Below are 14,180 nucleotides of genomic sequence, written 5' to 3'. Positions count from 1 at the left end.
TATACTTTTTGGATGAGACACAGACATAACTGGCGGCTGAAGTCTTGCTTTCCTCTTCTCTTCTCCTGCCCCCCCCCAACAATACAGTGGTACCTCAGGATACAGACGCTTCAGGTTATAGACTCTGCTAATCCAGAAATAGTACCTCAGGTTAAGAACTTTGCTTCAGGATGAGAACAGAAATTGCGCGGCCGTGGTGGCAGCGGCAGCGGGAGGCCCCATTAGCTAAAGTGGTGCTTCAGGTTAAGAACAGTTTCAGGTTAAGAACGGACCTCCAGAACGAATTAAGTTCTTAAGCTGAGGTACCACTGTATATCAGTTTCTATAGCTTACATATAGTAGGGGTATTTAAAATCACAGTGTCTTCTTTTCTGCTCTTTAAAATACGGCAACCCTATATTCTATCATCTTAAATTGCCAATCTTCCATACTAGGGACCTCTCCCACTTTCCATTTTTGGGCTAAATTGGCTGTTGTTGCATACACAAATAAGTTTTTCTGACTGCTGGGAACCTATGTCTGAGCAATTCCTAGCAGAGATGAAAAGCCTAAAATCCTTTAAGGGCTTTTCGGTAACAACAAAGGGGGCTCCCTGGCATTTATGACAGATGCAGCTGCGCAGCCGAGATCCTCGCACGCCATTAAGGTAATTCCCCTCATGAAAAACGGTAAAGCATTAGCAGCGTGTTGAGAGTATCGGGTGGACCAACCTGTGAGCCCACAAACAGAGGCCATGGGTTTTGGGGAATGAAGAGCCATAAAACCTGACGCTCTGTGACTAATGCAGTTCGTGTAATGAGAGCATTAGCGAGACTTTGTGCGTTAAGTTCGAAAGCGTCTCTCAGGGAGGCAGGGCAAGTGCAGTTACTCGAGTGTGGGGCTTGGACACCTGGTTAGTAATGGCGGACGTACATTTCTGTGTGTGTGGCTTTCTTTAATGCTCTCGAGGATTTTTAACTTTGGAGGCAAATCCCCATACCCAGTGCCTCAAAGGCGACTTCCCTGTTCTGCTAGGAGCAAAAACGAAACAGCAAATCTTTGGCGCTTCTTTGCTGAAAGAATTGAGCAAATTTCCTGAATGAAAACAATTACTGACACCATGATAATTGGAGACATGAGCCTAAGTAGCTTTTTGCATTGTGCTCTGGGTTATAAACAACAGTCCAAAGCAATACAGAGCCATGTGGTACCTTACAGACAAAACAGATGCATTTTTACATAGCCATGACACAGTCTATTAAGAGTTGCGTCCAGTTTGTGCCCATCCATTGGGTCATTCCAATCAAGTAATTCAACTTTTTTACCTCATGTCATCCAATTTTCTTAATATTTTGTACGCTTGTTGAATGATCAAAACTAAGTTTAAAACTGAAATGTTAATTTTAAAAATCTCACCCCGTTTGTGAGTTATGAGGGTTTGAATTATTATTTTTTTAAATGACAATTTTGGCCTTGCTGGACTACACATAAACCTTAAGAGCTCAGCTCAGAATTGAGATATGCCAAAACTAAAACCACCACTCTCTTCAGAAGTTCATGGGCTTTATTATGATATGTCACATGATGGACTTACTTTAAGTTACAAAATGGAAAATTTTAAAAAGTGGTTAAAAATTAATATGATTTAAAAATCCCCCAAAATGTATTTATTTAATATTTCTAAGAGCTACCTGCAAAATTTAATCATGAGATCTCAATGGGATCACATTTTTAAAAAAATGTTTTGTACATACATGTCTGCTTTATTGGGTTGTATTTAGGATAAATGGGTCTTTTTGAAGTAAAATATAACAGAATAAACAAGACTTCAGACTGTAATATCAGTTATTTCAGGCATTTCCTTAGAAAGTTATTTAGTCAAAAGGTATATGAAAAGACCCATTTTAAAGTATTTTTTAAAAAGGTGATCCCATTCAGATCCCAAGATGAAATTTTTCAGGTCCCAAAGGCTCATTTTTTTGGCCGCAGTGAAACATGGGGTTTCTGTCACCAAACATTGCAGGGGGCCTTTTGCTGGTGTTTGGCACTGCTTGGATGTGATTCGGACGGGGTTAGTGAAACCATGACCAGCTAAATTCTGCAGCTAAATAGCCACAATTTTCACACGCTGCTTAGAACTAACAAATGTGTTGGGCAGGACACATTGATCCAAAGGGAAATGTGTGGTTTAAATTGCATGTGATGGTAATAATGTGCCACTCAGGCTTTGAACAAAACTGTGTACAGTTTTCACAAATTAATGCTGTAGTTTGTTGTTGTTTGTTTTACTTTAATATCAGTTCCTTTCCCTAATGCTTAAATATTTCACATTTTTCTTTTGTTGGCTTCCTTTGAAATGTGTGCATTGCAGTTGGCAGGCCTAGTAATTGAAGATATGCATGAGCAAATGATGTAATTGGAATTGAAAGGTAGAAGTTTATTCTTATAATAAAACAAAAAAAACGCTATACATGTATTTAACTCTTTGTTATTTAGAAAAGTATATATTCAGGGATTGATGGAAAAATACTGGCTATCTTCACATATTTCCATGCAAATGTGGTACACTATTAAGTGCCAATGGGGGGTTAGCAGTATTAAACACTCGTTCAGACATTGGCCATTTCCAGGAAAATTTAGTTTTGCAAAGTTTTCATTAATGGGAGGGGGAAAGGACCGGGATAGACTTTTAGCAGCATCTCTTCGGTAACGTGATGCAGACTTCTAAACCTCCAATTAACACCGAGTTAATTGGATATGCAAGAAGTCTAGACCAGAACAATAATTCATGGATAATCAAAATGCTGAATTTATTAATTTATCCTTGGCCCATACATATCTTACTGGCAGAATTGCTTTATTTGACATTGAAAGGTTATCCTTTAGAGTCCAGGCATGGCCAAACTTGTCCCTCCAGCTGTTTTGGGACTACAACTCCCATCATGCCTAGCTAGCAGGACCAGTGGTCAGGGATGCTGGGAATTGTAGTCTCAAAAACAGCTGGAGGGCCAAGTTTGGCCATGCCTGCTTTAGACTGTTCTCAACCTGTGGAGGGCAACCATGGACACATACCATATTTACTTGAATCTAATGCTCAGCTTTTTTGGCCAAATGTTGTGAAAATCAAGGTGCACATTGGATTCGATGACACATTTGCCAGCAAATACTTGTTTGGGTTTCAAACAACTTGTTCCCCTGAAATCCCACTCCCATGGGTCTTGCTGTTCTGAACTATTCTAATAGCCTTAGATTGTGTGACCCTTGAGGATAGAACCTTTGGAAAATAGGATAAAAGCTCTTCCGAGCCCATGGGATAAAGCAGGACAGAGCACACTCCTGAAAACCAGTCACTGAGGAACAACTATTGCCTTCATGCTCTGACTGTGGACTTCCTATAGGGATCCTCTCTTGCTCCTGGGCAAGGCCTTCAGCTTCCTATAACTCTATAGTCCAAGGGTGGAATCCAACTAATATGTTCCATAAATGCAAAGATGGCACACTAGAACTTCCCTCTCCTCTTTTGGGTTTGTGCTCCGCCTCCTCCCCAAAATCTTCTCTAGAGGGTTGAGGGAACACCTAGGACAGATCTAGGGATGTGGGTGTGTTGAGGTTGTGTGTCCATTGTTCAAGTGGAAATCTTTTGTGCTGACCATCCCATTCTCCTGGTTTAAACACCCCTCCAATGTATTTATGGTACAAAAGCAGGATCCCCACTCAGTGCGGACTCACTCCTGCTCTCTCCCTGCACCTATTTAGGCACGCAGCAGTTCTGCACAGAGATCTAGCCACTCTTGGCTGCCAAATGCATGGTGTATGTTTCTTGCATTCACACCTTTTAAGTATTTTTGTTTTTTAAAAACAACAACACAGCCACCTTACGCTCTTAAAGAAAATGTATGAAAGAGCTGCTGGCACATTTTAGCCATTCAAGCAACTGAAAGCACTTCAAACCAACGCTTGAGAAGCAAATTTGCAACGGAGTCTCTTTTGGGTACTGTGGAGTCCGTGTTTGTTGCCTGCTTTTTTCAGGAACAACCAGTGTTCAAAACTCCCATTGTTCTGGGCGCATTTTGCGGCAGGGAATTTCATTAGCGTGAGCCGTTTCTGAGCTCTGGGCACAGTACTGCACCTAAGATTTCTGATTAAAACTGCAGAGTGGAAGGAAAGGAGGACCTTTTTCTGCCTCCCCACTTCCAGCCCCTCTCTGAAGACTGGAGAAGAGACCCTCTTAAGAATATTAGAGGGGTGGGCAGGGGAAGGACTAGACCCTGTGAAAAGTGAACATAATATTTTAGTCACTGTTCATTCATTTTCAGTCTTGTATTTTTGTTATAAAAAAAGTGCGCCTGGACATTCTGTTGTTGTGCCCACAACCTCGGTTTAAGGTGCCATTTAGCTCCTCACTTTCATATCTCCATTTCTAACACTGGGTACAATATATAAGAGACTTGAAACAGTAGAACTTAAAACACTTGCAGCCCAGCAACCCCGACTGCACGGTGCCATCATCAGAGCAAGATGTTGAATCTGTACAATCACTGGCTAAAAACGGATTCTATACTTAAGCTGTCATTCCGTTTTGACAGATATCCCAGTTCTGCAAGATAAAAATCATTGGATAAACTGGCCGATAGCAAAACAGTTACCTTTAAGTGCATTCAGGCAAAATGTTTTGAAGAATGAGACATTCGATACAGATTTTGTGATACAGATTTTATTGCCCTCTCCAACTTTTTCTCCTCCAGGGAACTCATGTCTGTTGAATGAAGGTTAAACTGTGCCAAGAAAGTGCACCTGACCTCAGACCTACACATGCCTTCTGTTAGAGGTTTTAGATGTAGTCATCATTAAAGTGCATTCCCCTAGCATTCTTCAGTCACTGCAGATCACGAGTTCCACTCTCAGAACAAGACTACAAATGATTTTTTTCTTCTTCTTCCAGAGCAGGCATTCATTACGAGTATTGCAAATAACGGTTCTATAAAAAGGACAGCTGGGAAATACAAAATGCAAAGATGCTAACCGATGCTGCCTCTTTGGGAGGCAGAGAACATATTATTTGGCTCCAGCTTCCCATGGCTGTACAAAGAGTGGCAGTGTATTAAAAAAATAAAAAAGCAGAGTAATCATCTCAATTATTGGGAGCTGACAAATAAGGCTTTGCCAGTAAAAATAAATGGCCCAATTATTACAAATTTCAGTATTTGCATTACATTTGTCTCAAAGCATTTCATTAATGATATCCATCCACTAAGATGAGCTGAAATGTACCAGGACAGGCCATTTGTTCAGCCTGCCAATTTGTCAAATGTGCTGTGCTTGAAGCTTTCAGCTCCTAATTAAAAGATGTTGAGCACCACACAGTATGGGATGGCTCTGAAATTAATGCAGAAGCTGGAATGATTTCCGGGGTTTATCACACTTTGTCTGAGAAGATTACCATGATGAAAAATGATGTGAGAAATAAAAACTTTAAAAAAACCCAAAACATAATAATCAAGATTTTTTGTTTTGTTTTAGAGGCGCTCTAGCTTTTCATTTAAGAATTCTTCTACGCTGTCTGTATTCCATTTGAGAATACTCAGTTCTTCGGCAATGTTCCCACCGTCATCCAAGAGCTTCAGTACGGGGTCCGAACCTCGTACGTACTGCAGAGGAAAGAAATCCAAAGTTACTGTCTGCCTGGATTCAACACATCTGGCAAGCTCAACCTTCACTTTCTTGCTTCCAAAAGTAACTCAGAATTAATGCTATTGTTCAAGTACAAGTTCCAGGTTGAATTAAATGCTGTGGTCGGATATACATTCTGAATGTATAGCTATGTAGGGTGATTTTCTGAAACAATGACTACTATATGCAAGACTTTGATTCCAGACAGAATGAATTGCCACCAGCATAGCTATTATTTTAAAAGACAAAATGCACTCAGGACTGATGTACAAACTCAGTATTGTTGTGCTGCCCATACTAAGCTAAATCAGTTATTTGCAGATCACAGAATTGTAGCGTTGGAAGGGACTGCGAGGATCATTCTAGTCCAACCCCCTGCAATGCAGGAATCTTTTCGCCCGACATGTGACTTGAACCCACAACCCTGAGATTAAGCGTCTGCCAACTGAGCTGTCCCCTTCCACTGAAAATTTCCACCCATCAGATGCACAATTCACATCTTTATCCAATACTAAGGTAACATTTGATAGGTTTAAATTAATATTAAAAAAACAGAAACTAGTACAAACCTTGATCTGCAGTCCCCTGAACAGTTTGGGCTTGTCACTCCTGACGAAAGCTAGAATGTGGAGGCAAAGAGAAAGCATTATTCTAAACAGAATGAGCCTTTCTTCTCATGCCTTATAAACAAGATTCAAAGTCGAGATGAAACACAGAAATATGTTTAATTGTAGTCTAAAATCTACCATATTGCAGAAAGGAATTGTAGTGCCTGTTATGCCCTCTGCTCTTGCCTGACAGGAACAAGTCGTGGCAATACAGAGGGCTGGCTGAAGACATTTTGCTGCTTGAGGCAAAGGACACAATGACACAACTTTGGCACAACTCCCAGCCCCTTCGCAGCCGCTGCCCAAGGCAGCTGCCTTCTTGTATCCTATGGTAGGGCCAGACTTGCAATACACACTTGTGTCACATATAGACAGCATCTGCAGGAACAAGAACCAGACACTTATTGAACAACTCTTTTCCTGGGTTTATTTTGTGGCACCCCAGATGTGCTGGTAGACTTTTAATATACACAGATCACCAAAGCTAAACTGCAGCGAGTGGTCTAAGCTCTAGGGAGCAAATGTTGTTAAATGTGCACATGACATTTTGCTTCCCGTTCCGTGTCCCCTTGCCCCCACCAGTTATTTCACTCACCTGAAGAAGGGACATGTCAGATGCAATTAGGCAGAAACAACCAGCATTTCAAATAAATAAAAACTGTTTTTAATGTTGTGCTTTGAACTGTTGTGACCCACCTCGGGGAGAAAGATTGGAAACAGTAGTACAGTGGTTACATATGCTTCAGGTTACGGACTCCGCTAACCTAGAAATATTACCTCAGGTTAAGAACTTTGCTTCAGGATGAGAACAGAAATCATGCTCCGGTGGCGCGGCAGCAACAAGAGGCCCCATTAGCTAAAGTGGTGCTTCAGGTTAAGAACAGTTTCAGGTTAAGTACAGACCTCCGGAACGAATTAAGTACTTAACCTGAGGTACCACTGTACTACAATCTGGACTAATGGTTAGGCTTTCATATTTTTTTTTAAAAAAAAGGTGTGATGGAAAAACAGAGTCCCACATTCCTGTTTAATTTGCCCTCCCCTATCTCCTGTCCCTGCATGTATGCAGTGTTAGAAATGGAGATATGAAATCTAGGAGCTAAATGGCACCTTAAGCTGAGGTTGTGGACACAACAACGGAATGTCTGGGCACACTTTTTTATAACGAGAATACAAAGCTGAAAATGAATGAACTGCAGCTAAAATCTTATGTTCATTTTTCACATAGTCTAGTCCTTCCCCTGCCCACCCCCTTAATATTCTTAAGAGGGCCTCTTCTCCAGTCTTCAGAGAGGGGCTGGAAGTGAGGAGGCAGAAAAAGGTCCTCCTTTCCTTCCACTCTGCAGTTTTAATCAGAAATCTTAGGCGCAGTACTGTGCCCAGAGCTCAGAAACGGCTTGTGCTAATGAAATTCCCTGTTGCAAAATGCACCCAGAACAATGGGAGTTTCGAACACTGCATGTTTGTTCTTTCTTCCTATTTGTCTGTTGTATGACAGTAGATCATAGCGGCCAACTTTCCCCATTTTTAAGGGAAATTCCCTTATTCCGAACAGGACTCCTCACAAGAAAAGGGAAAAGTTGACAGCTATGCAGTAGCTGCAAAGCTCTGCACTATGGCAGCTGCCAGATGAACACATCCCTCAGCTGCTCGCCTGAGGCCCACTGTTAATTTGTCCAGGTGAGCTGCAAGTTGCTTGGTCAAATGATGGCCTACAAGCATTTAGTGTTTCTAGCAGTTGTGCACACCTCTTTGTTGACACATTTCTGTTTCAGTGGTGCAATGATGTTAGACAGAACAGATCACACTATACGGAGAACAAAATGAAGCAGGAGGGTAGCGGGGGGGGGGGGAATCTAACACCAGCTTTGCTATGTTTGATGTCAACTTAAACTATCAGACATATTGTAGCACTGGCAGCTTTCTAAATCTAGTGAAAAATGAATTGAGACATCTTCTGGTTAAAAAAAACACCCTGCAGACAACCTGCTACAGTTTCATTTTCTGATGAGATATTCTCAACATGGGAAGCTTTCCGAGGATGAGTGAGCTTCAAAAGCTCAGAGAAAAAACTGATGCAAGATGAAAACCTATCCGCTAAAGTTCTATTTGTTAGCCCCGAGAGTGTGTGCATATGAAAGAAGAGCAAGGAAACCACCCCAGAAAAGAATCAGCATTAAAATAAGAAATTCCATAAATAACAACATAATTATTATCCATCTTTCACCATCAGTTAAAACGAGTGCATTTTTCTGGGGGTACGCATACCCCTAAACACTTTGAGAATCTGAGTTTGGCTTCACTGAGGGGCAGTATTTCAATATTAGTAGGAAAATGAGAGTACCCCTAAACATTTTTTTAAAGAAAGAAAAAAAGCACTGTTTAAAAGCAACTGCAATGTGCAAAGAGGGGCAGCTACAGCTTGACAAGCAACATTTCCACTGTGTAATCTCAAAGTCCTGGCAACCTGGCTATGGAAAGATAGGGCAAACGCAGCTGCCTGGTCCCCCTACAAGCTACAAATGTGGCTTAGATTATACAAACAGGAAGAGCTGAGATGCAAGAAGATTTTGGTTTTGGTGTGCAGAATGCAGGCATGGTCTGCATCCCCACAGAAAGAAAAGCGGGGGGGTTAGCTCCACAAAAAAATGTCAAAGAACCCTTCAGGGAGAAGACAGGTCTTACGAGCCAATTCATACAAAGAAAGGGCCGAATGAGGCTTAGTTTAAGGAGCAAAGGAGCCTCGCCTGTATTTTGTGCAGACCTACTACAGCCATCTGGGGAAGGGCCATAGGTCAGCAGAACACGTTCTTTGCACACAGAAGGTCCCAGGTTCAGTCCATGGCCTTTTGGGTTCAAAGGATGAGGCATGCCCAAGACTGTATAGTGGGGTGGCCCCAGGGCTCGCCCCAGACATTTTGGCACCTTAGGTGAGCCACAAACCCACGTACCCACCAGGAAAGAAGGTCTACATCAGGAACAAGAGTGGAGGAGACACCAGCACCTCCTCTTCACCAAGAGGCTGCTTTCAGAGGGGGCACTTTTTTGGGGGGGGGGGGGACACACAACTGATAAGGCAGTGCCACCACAGCTGTCTCTGCCTCTCCCCACCCCTAGCTGCAATTAGGCTCTTTTCAAGCCTAGCTGCTATGGGGTAAGGCTGACCTTCCTGGAGGGTGCATTGAGGAACTCCTCCCTCTCTGGCTGCAACCTCCAGGAGCATCACCCTGGCTTCAATAATAAAGCTCTGGGGGAAGAGAGGAAGTGCAGTTATAACTGTAACTTTAAGAAGTTGCACAAAAGATTGCTTTCCCCCCTCCCCCTATTTTTCCTGGTGCATTATGCCTTTTACTACTGATTTTTTTAAGCAGCAAAGAGCAGAACGAAAATGCTTTAAATCAGTGTTTCCCAAACTTTTTGGACTACAACTCCCATCATCCCTAGCCAGCAGGAACAGTGGTCAGGGGTGATAGGAACTGTACTCAAAAAAAACAGCAACCATGGAAACCCAAGTTTGGGAAACACTGCTTTAAATAAATACTTGATAAATAAAAAAAGGAAAGCCACTACCTATCAATCACAGATGATGGGTCAGTTGGCAGAATAGAACTTAAAGCTGCTCCAATTAAGATTCTCTTTTCAAGCATGGCTATGCACATGTGGGTATTTTAAAGCATTATGAATAATGCACACACAGAATAAACTTGTGACAAAGGGGGAAATCCGGTTGCCTTGTACTGCCACCCTCAATCCTTCCTCTGCTTCTGTTTTTATCCTCCAAGTATGATGAGCAAGATCTCACCCACTTCTTCCATCAGGGAAAAAAGACGTCTGCCAGTCAGAAGAGTCATAAAATGACTGGCTTTATTCAGTTCAAAAAGGTTAATGAAGTCCCAAATGTAGGAAGTGAATGTGACATTTTGCATTCACATGACTTGTCTGTTAAAAATGTACTCAAGTGCTCAAAAACAAGGCTAATGAAAACAACAGAGAAAAGTACCTTCACACAACTACTTTAAAAAAATTGGCAGCTCAATTTTTACTTCACCTAGGGGAAAAAAAATCTGACATGTGCTTTCCACTGCTCTTTCCTATTACTTGGAGTTCATATGTTTCACATAAAAGTAAGTTGCCATATCTATGTATATACAGAATAGGACAGGGTTTTGCTTCAGGATCCATGCAAAAAATTCAGGTGCAATGAGGTCTTTCTTTAGGTGATCATTCTTAAATACGTAACTAAAAGGACAAATTACAAATTCACTTACCCTGAACTTGAGGGAACCTCCCCAATTTTCATCCACACACTTCAAGAATTGCCCCTGCATAGAGCTGCAAAAAAACAGAAAAAATATATTTAGGGAAGAAAATACAAATGACACGACTAATGTATATATAAGAGGGTTGTAATGTGTCACTTGAGAAACCCCTTTATTCCTATTGGGTTGCAAAATTATCGCTCTGCTATTCAAAACTCAAAGTCTAATGAAAGAATGATGACCTGTCTAATCTATTCTGAATACAGCATCTATTGGCTTCAGTGAAATTAGGAAGAGAAGTAAGTAAATTTAGAAGAATTGCCAATTTTCCAAACTGAGAAGGTGGCTTCCGTGGCATCACTGTTCAGAATAATAATTCACTAAAAATGAATTCACCTAGGACTCAGCATTGATAGCCTAAATGCTCCTGGAGCAAATGCGTTGCTAAGTCAGTTATTGTTTGAAGGGCAGGACCACAATACCACCAGAATACCACCTATGTGTTAACTTTCCATTTCACAGACCACAAATACATTCTGCAGGCCAAGCAAAGTCACCTATAAGATTGGATGAACCAGAGGATGTGCAACTTCATGGAGCAAGAAGAGCTACATCTTCATAAATGTGATGATGCGCATCCAGTGAAAGTCAGTTGCACTGACATACTGTTGAAACCAATATCCCCCCCCCCCCCGGCAAGTGACAGAGCAATCCAAACCTGCGACAGGCAGGGGTGGCGCTGCTCACAGCAGAAGGTGTGGGCAGGCAAAAGTCTGCTGTGAGCCATGCCAGCCTGGAGCAGGCTTAGCAATAAGGCCTGCTGTAATCCAGTGAATCCCAGTGTGGCTCAGGCCCTCACCACAACAGGGCTTCCCCGTGTTGTGATTCCTGCATTGTAAGGGGTTGGAATAGAAGACCCTTGGGGTCCCTGTCTCTACAATTCTCTACAACTCTACGGTTCCACGAAGCGCAGCAATTCTATCGTTTATCCACACTTTTGAGAGGTGGAATGGGGACCTCCGGGCCAGCAGAGCAACTTAACTTATTCTAGATTGGGGTTGATATATAATAATAATATATAATAATAATAATAATAATAATAATTTATTATTTATACCCCACCCATTTGGGCTTCCCCAACCACTCTAGGCAGCTGCCAACAAAATATTAAATATTAAAATACAGTAATCCATCAAACATTAAAAGCTTCCCTAAACAGGGCTGCCTTCAAATGTCTTCTAAAGCTCTGGTACTTGTTGTTCTCTTTGACATCTGGTGGGAGGGGTTTCCACAGGGTGGGTGCCACCACCGAGAAGGCCCTCTGCCTGGTTCCCTGTAACTTAGCTTCTTGCAGTGAGGGAACCACCAGAAGGCCCTTGGCGTTGGACCTCAGTGTTCGGGTAGAACGATGGGGGGTGGAGACGCTCCTTCATGTATACAGGACCGAGGCTGTTTAGGGCTTTAAAGGTCAGCACCAACACTTTGAATTGTGCTCGGAAACGTACTGGGAGCCAATGTAGGTCTTTCAAGACCGGTGTTATGTGGTCTTGGCGGCCGCTCCCAGTCACCAGTCTAGCTGCTGCATTCTGGATTAGTTGTAGTTTCCGCGTGACCTTCAAAGGTAGCCCCAGAAAGAGCGCATTGCAGTAGTCCAAGCAAGAGATAACCAGAGCATGCACCACTCTGTCGAGACAGTCTGCAGGCAGATAGGGTCTCAGCCTGCATACCAGATGGAGCTGGTAGACAGCTGCCCTGGACACAGAATTGACCTGCGCCTCCATGGACAGCTGTGAGTCCAAAATGACTCCCAGGCTGCGCACCTGGTCCTTCAGGGGCACAGTTACCCCATTCAGGACCAGAGAGTATTCCACACCTGCCCGCCTCCTGTCCCCCCAAAACAGTACTTATGTCTTGTCAGGAGTCAACCTCAATCTGTTAGCCACCATCCATCCTCCAACTGCCTCCAGACACTCACACAGGACCTTCACTGCCTTCACTGGTTCTTATTTGAAAGAGAGGTAGAGCAGTGTTTCCCAACCTTTTTTGGGCAAAGGCACACTTGTGTCATGAAAAAAATCTCGAGGCACACCACCATGCCAGATGGGGAAAGGTCACTTTTTACTTATGTAAAAAAAAATAAAAAAATAGTAACAGCATAGAAGGTAATGGTAGATGACTGTTAGGGTCTCCCCCCAAATGCAGAATTCTATTAATATCTTCCTTAGCGAGCCGCGTTAACCCCTGTAATGCTTTCTATAGAGTAAGCATAGGGGACACTGGGGGATGTGGAACCAAGGGGGCAGTGGGCCAAAAGAGTTCGGGATCTACTGCTTTAAACAGAAATAAGAGCCAGTGGGTTCTTCCTTTTTTAAAGTATCGTTTCAGCGGGGACAGCAGTCCGGATTTCCAAAAAGCGGCGCTTTTTTGCGTCTGAGCAAAGAAGAGAGAGAGGGGAAAAAAGAGAGAGAGATTGATTTGTGAGTGCGCAAAGGGGGGAGGAGCCCAGGAGTAAAAGTAGGAAGGACGAAGGGAGGGGAAAGGAAAGTTAATACAGTGGTACCCCGCAAGACGAACGCCTCGCAAGACGGAAAACCCGCTAGACGAAAGGGTTTTCCGTTTTGGAGGCGCTTCGCAAGACGAAGTTCCCTATGGGCTTGCTTCGCAAGACGAAAGCCCATAGGGAAATCTCTGGGACAGCGGGCGGGAGCGCCTCCGCTGTCGCCCGCCAGCATTTTAAAAAGCCCCGGGACAGCGGGGGACTTCTCCGCTGTCCGGGGCGATCTTAAAATGCTGGCGGGCGGGAGCGAAGCCTCCGCTGTCGCCCGCCAGCATTTTAAAAAGCCCCGGGACAGCGGGGGACTTCTCCGCTGTTCCGGGGCAATTTAAAAGCCCCGGACCATGTCCCGATGCCCGGCGGCGGGCGGGAACGCCTTGTTAGGATATTTCCGTTCCACCTTAAGAGAGAGCAGGCTTGTGAGTCACAGAGTCTGCGTATTTCCTGTTGAGGATGTTTATGTTTGCTGTTTCCTTTCGATTTCAGTCGGTCAGAGACACTGACACAGAACGGTCATGTTTTCTCTTTGTTCTGTTCAACGCTAAATAAAGTCTGTAAATTATGCTCTCTTCTGCGGTGCAAGCTTTCTGGCTGTGGTTTCTGCTGATAAAGAACAGTGTGCACAAGCCTGGAATGTGGCAATCTATTTCTGAGGCTTTGTGTCGCTAACTGCTGGATCTGTCTGGCTACGGGAGATCGATGGACGTTCGGCAGCCGGCTTGGGGCCATGATGGACAATATCTCCCTGGCAGTTTCCCAACAACAAGGTTTCGGGCCCAGATTCACAGCACCTACAGGAGAGTAAAGCTGCAACAGACTGCGTTTGAGAGGTACGTGGGAAAAGCGAAAGGAAGGGAGGCTTTTCTGTTTACCTCAACAAGGAGCCTTTGATCTCCGGCAAGGCTTAATTGGCCTGGGAGCCGAGCCAAAAGGCATCGTGATTAATGGCTGCCAAGATAAGGAGTCTCTGCAGTTAAAAACGACTCACGGCTAAAGCAGAAAGCTGGAAATGGAGTTTTTCCAAGCTTCTGAGGCAAATGCTGAATGCCTTAAGTTACATGGGCAGAATTATGAAACCTGGGCAAAATGGTGTGAGAGTTTGCTGCGTCA

General features: G+C 43.4%; 1 protein-coding gene across 1 annotated transcript in view; it reads right to left on the bottom strand.

Annotated features, from left to right (window-relative positions):
* Positions 1-4,677: 4,677 nt before the first annotated feature.
* SELENOF (selenoprotein F) overlaps positions 4,678-14,180 on the bottom strand; it is a 31,355-nt gene continuing 21,852 nt past the window's right edge. Inside the window, exons 3-5 of the mRNA XM_028732872.2 lie at positions 10,526-10,589; positions 6,219-6,268; positions 4,678-5,627 (exon numbers count right to left, since the gene is read on the bottom strand). Of these exons, the coding sequence (XP_028588705.2) occupies positions 5,496-5,627; positions 6,219-6,268; positions 10,526-10,589 (246 nt within the window). The 3' untranslated portion in view covers positions 4,678-5,495. The remainder of the gene's footprint in view (positions 5,628-6,218; positions 6,269-10,525; positions 10,590-14,180) is intronic.

This window comes from Podarcis muralis, chromosome 5, assembly GCF_964188315.1.
Source record: "Podarcis muralis chromosome 5, rPodMur119.hap1.1, whole genome shotgun sequence".
Classification (NCBI taxonomy): domain Eukaryota; kingdom Metazoa; phylum Chordata; class Lepidosauria; order Squamata; family Lacertidae; genus Podarcis; species Podarcis muralis.
Note: the sequence above shows the minus strand (reverse complement) of the source record. Positions and strands in the feature narration are given on the sequence as shown.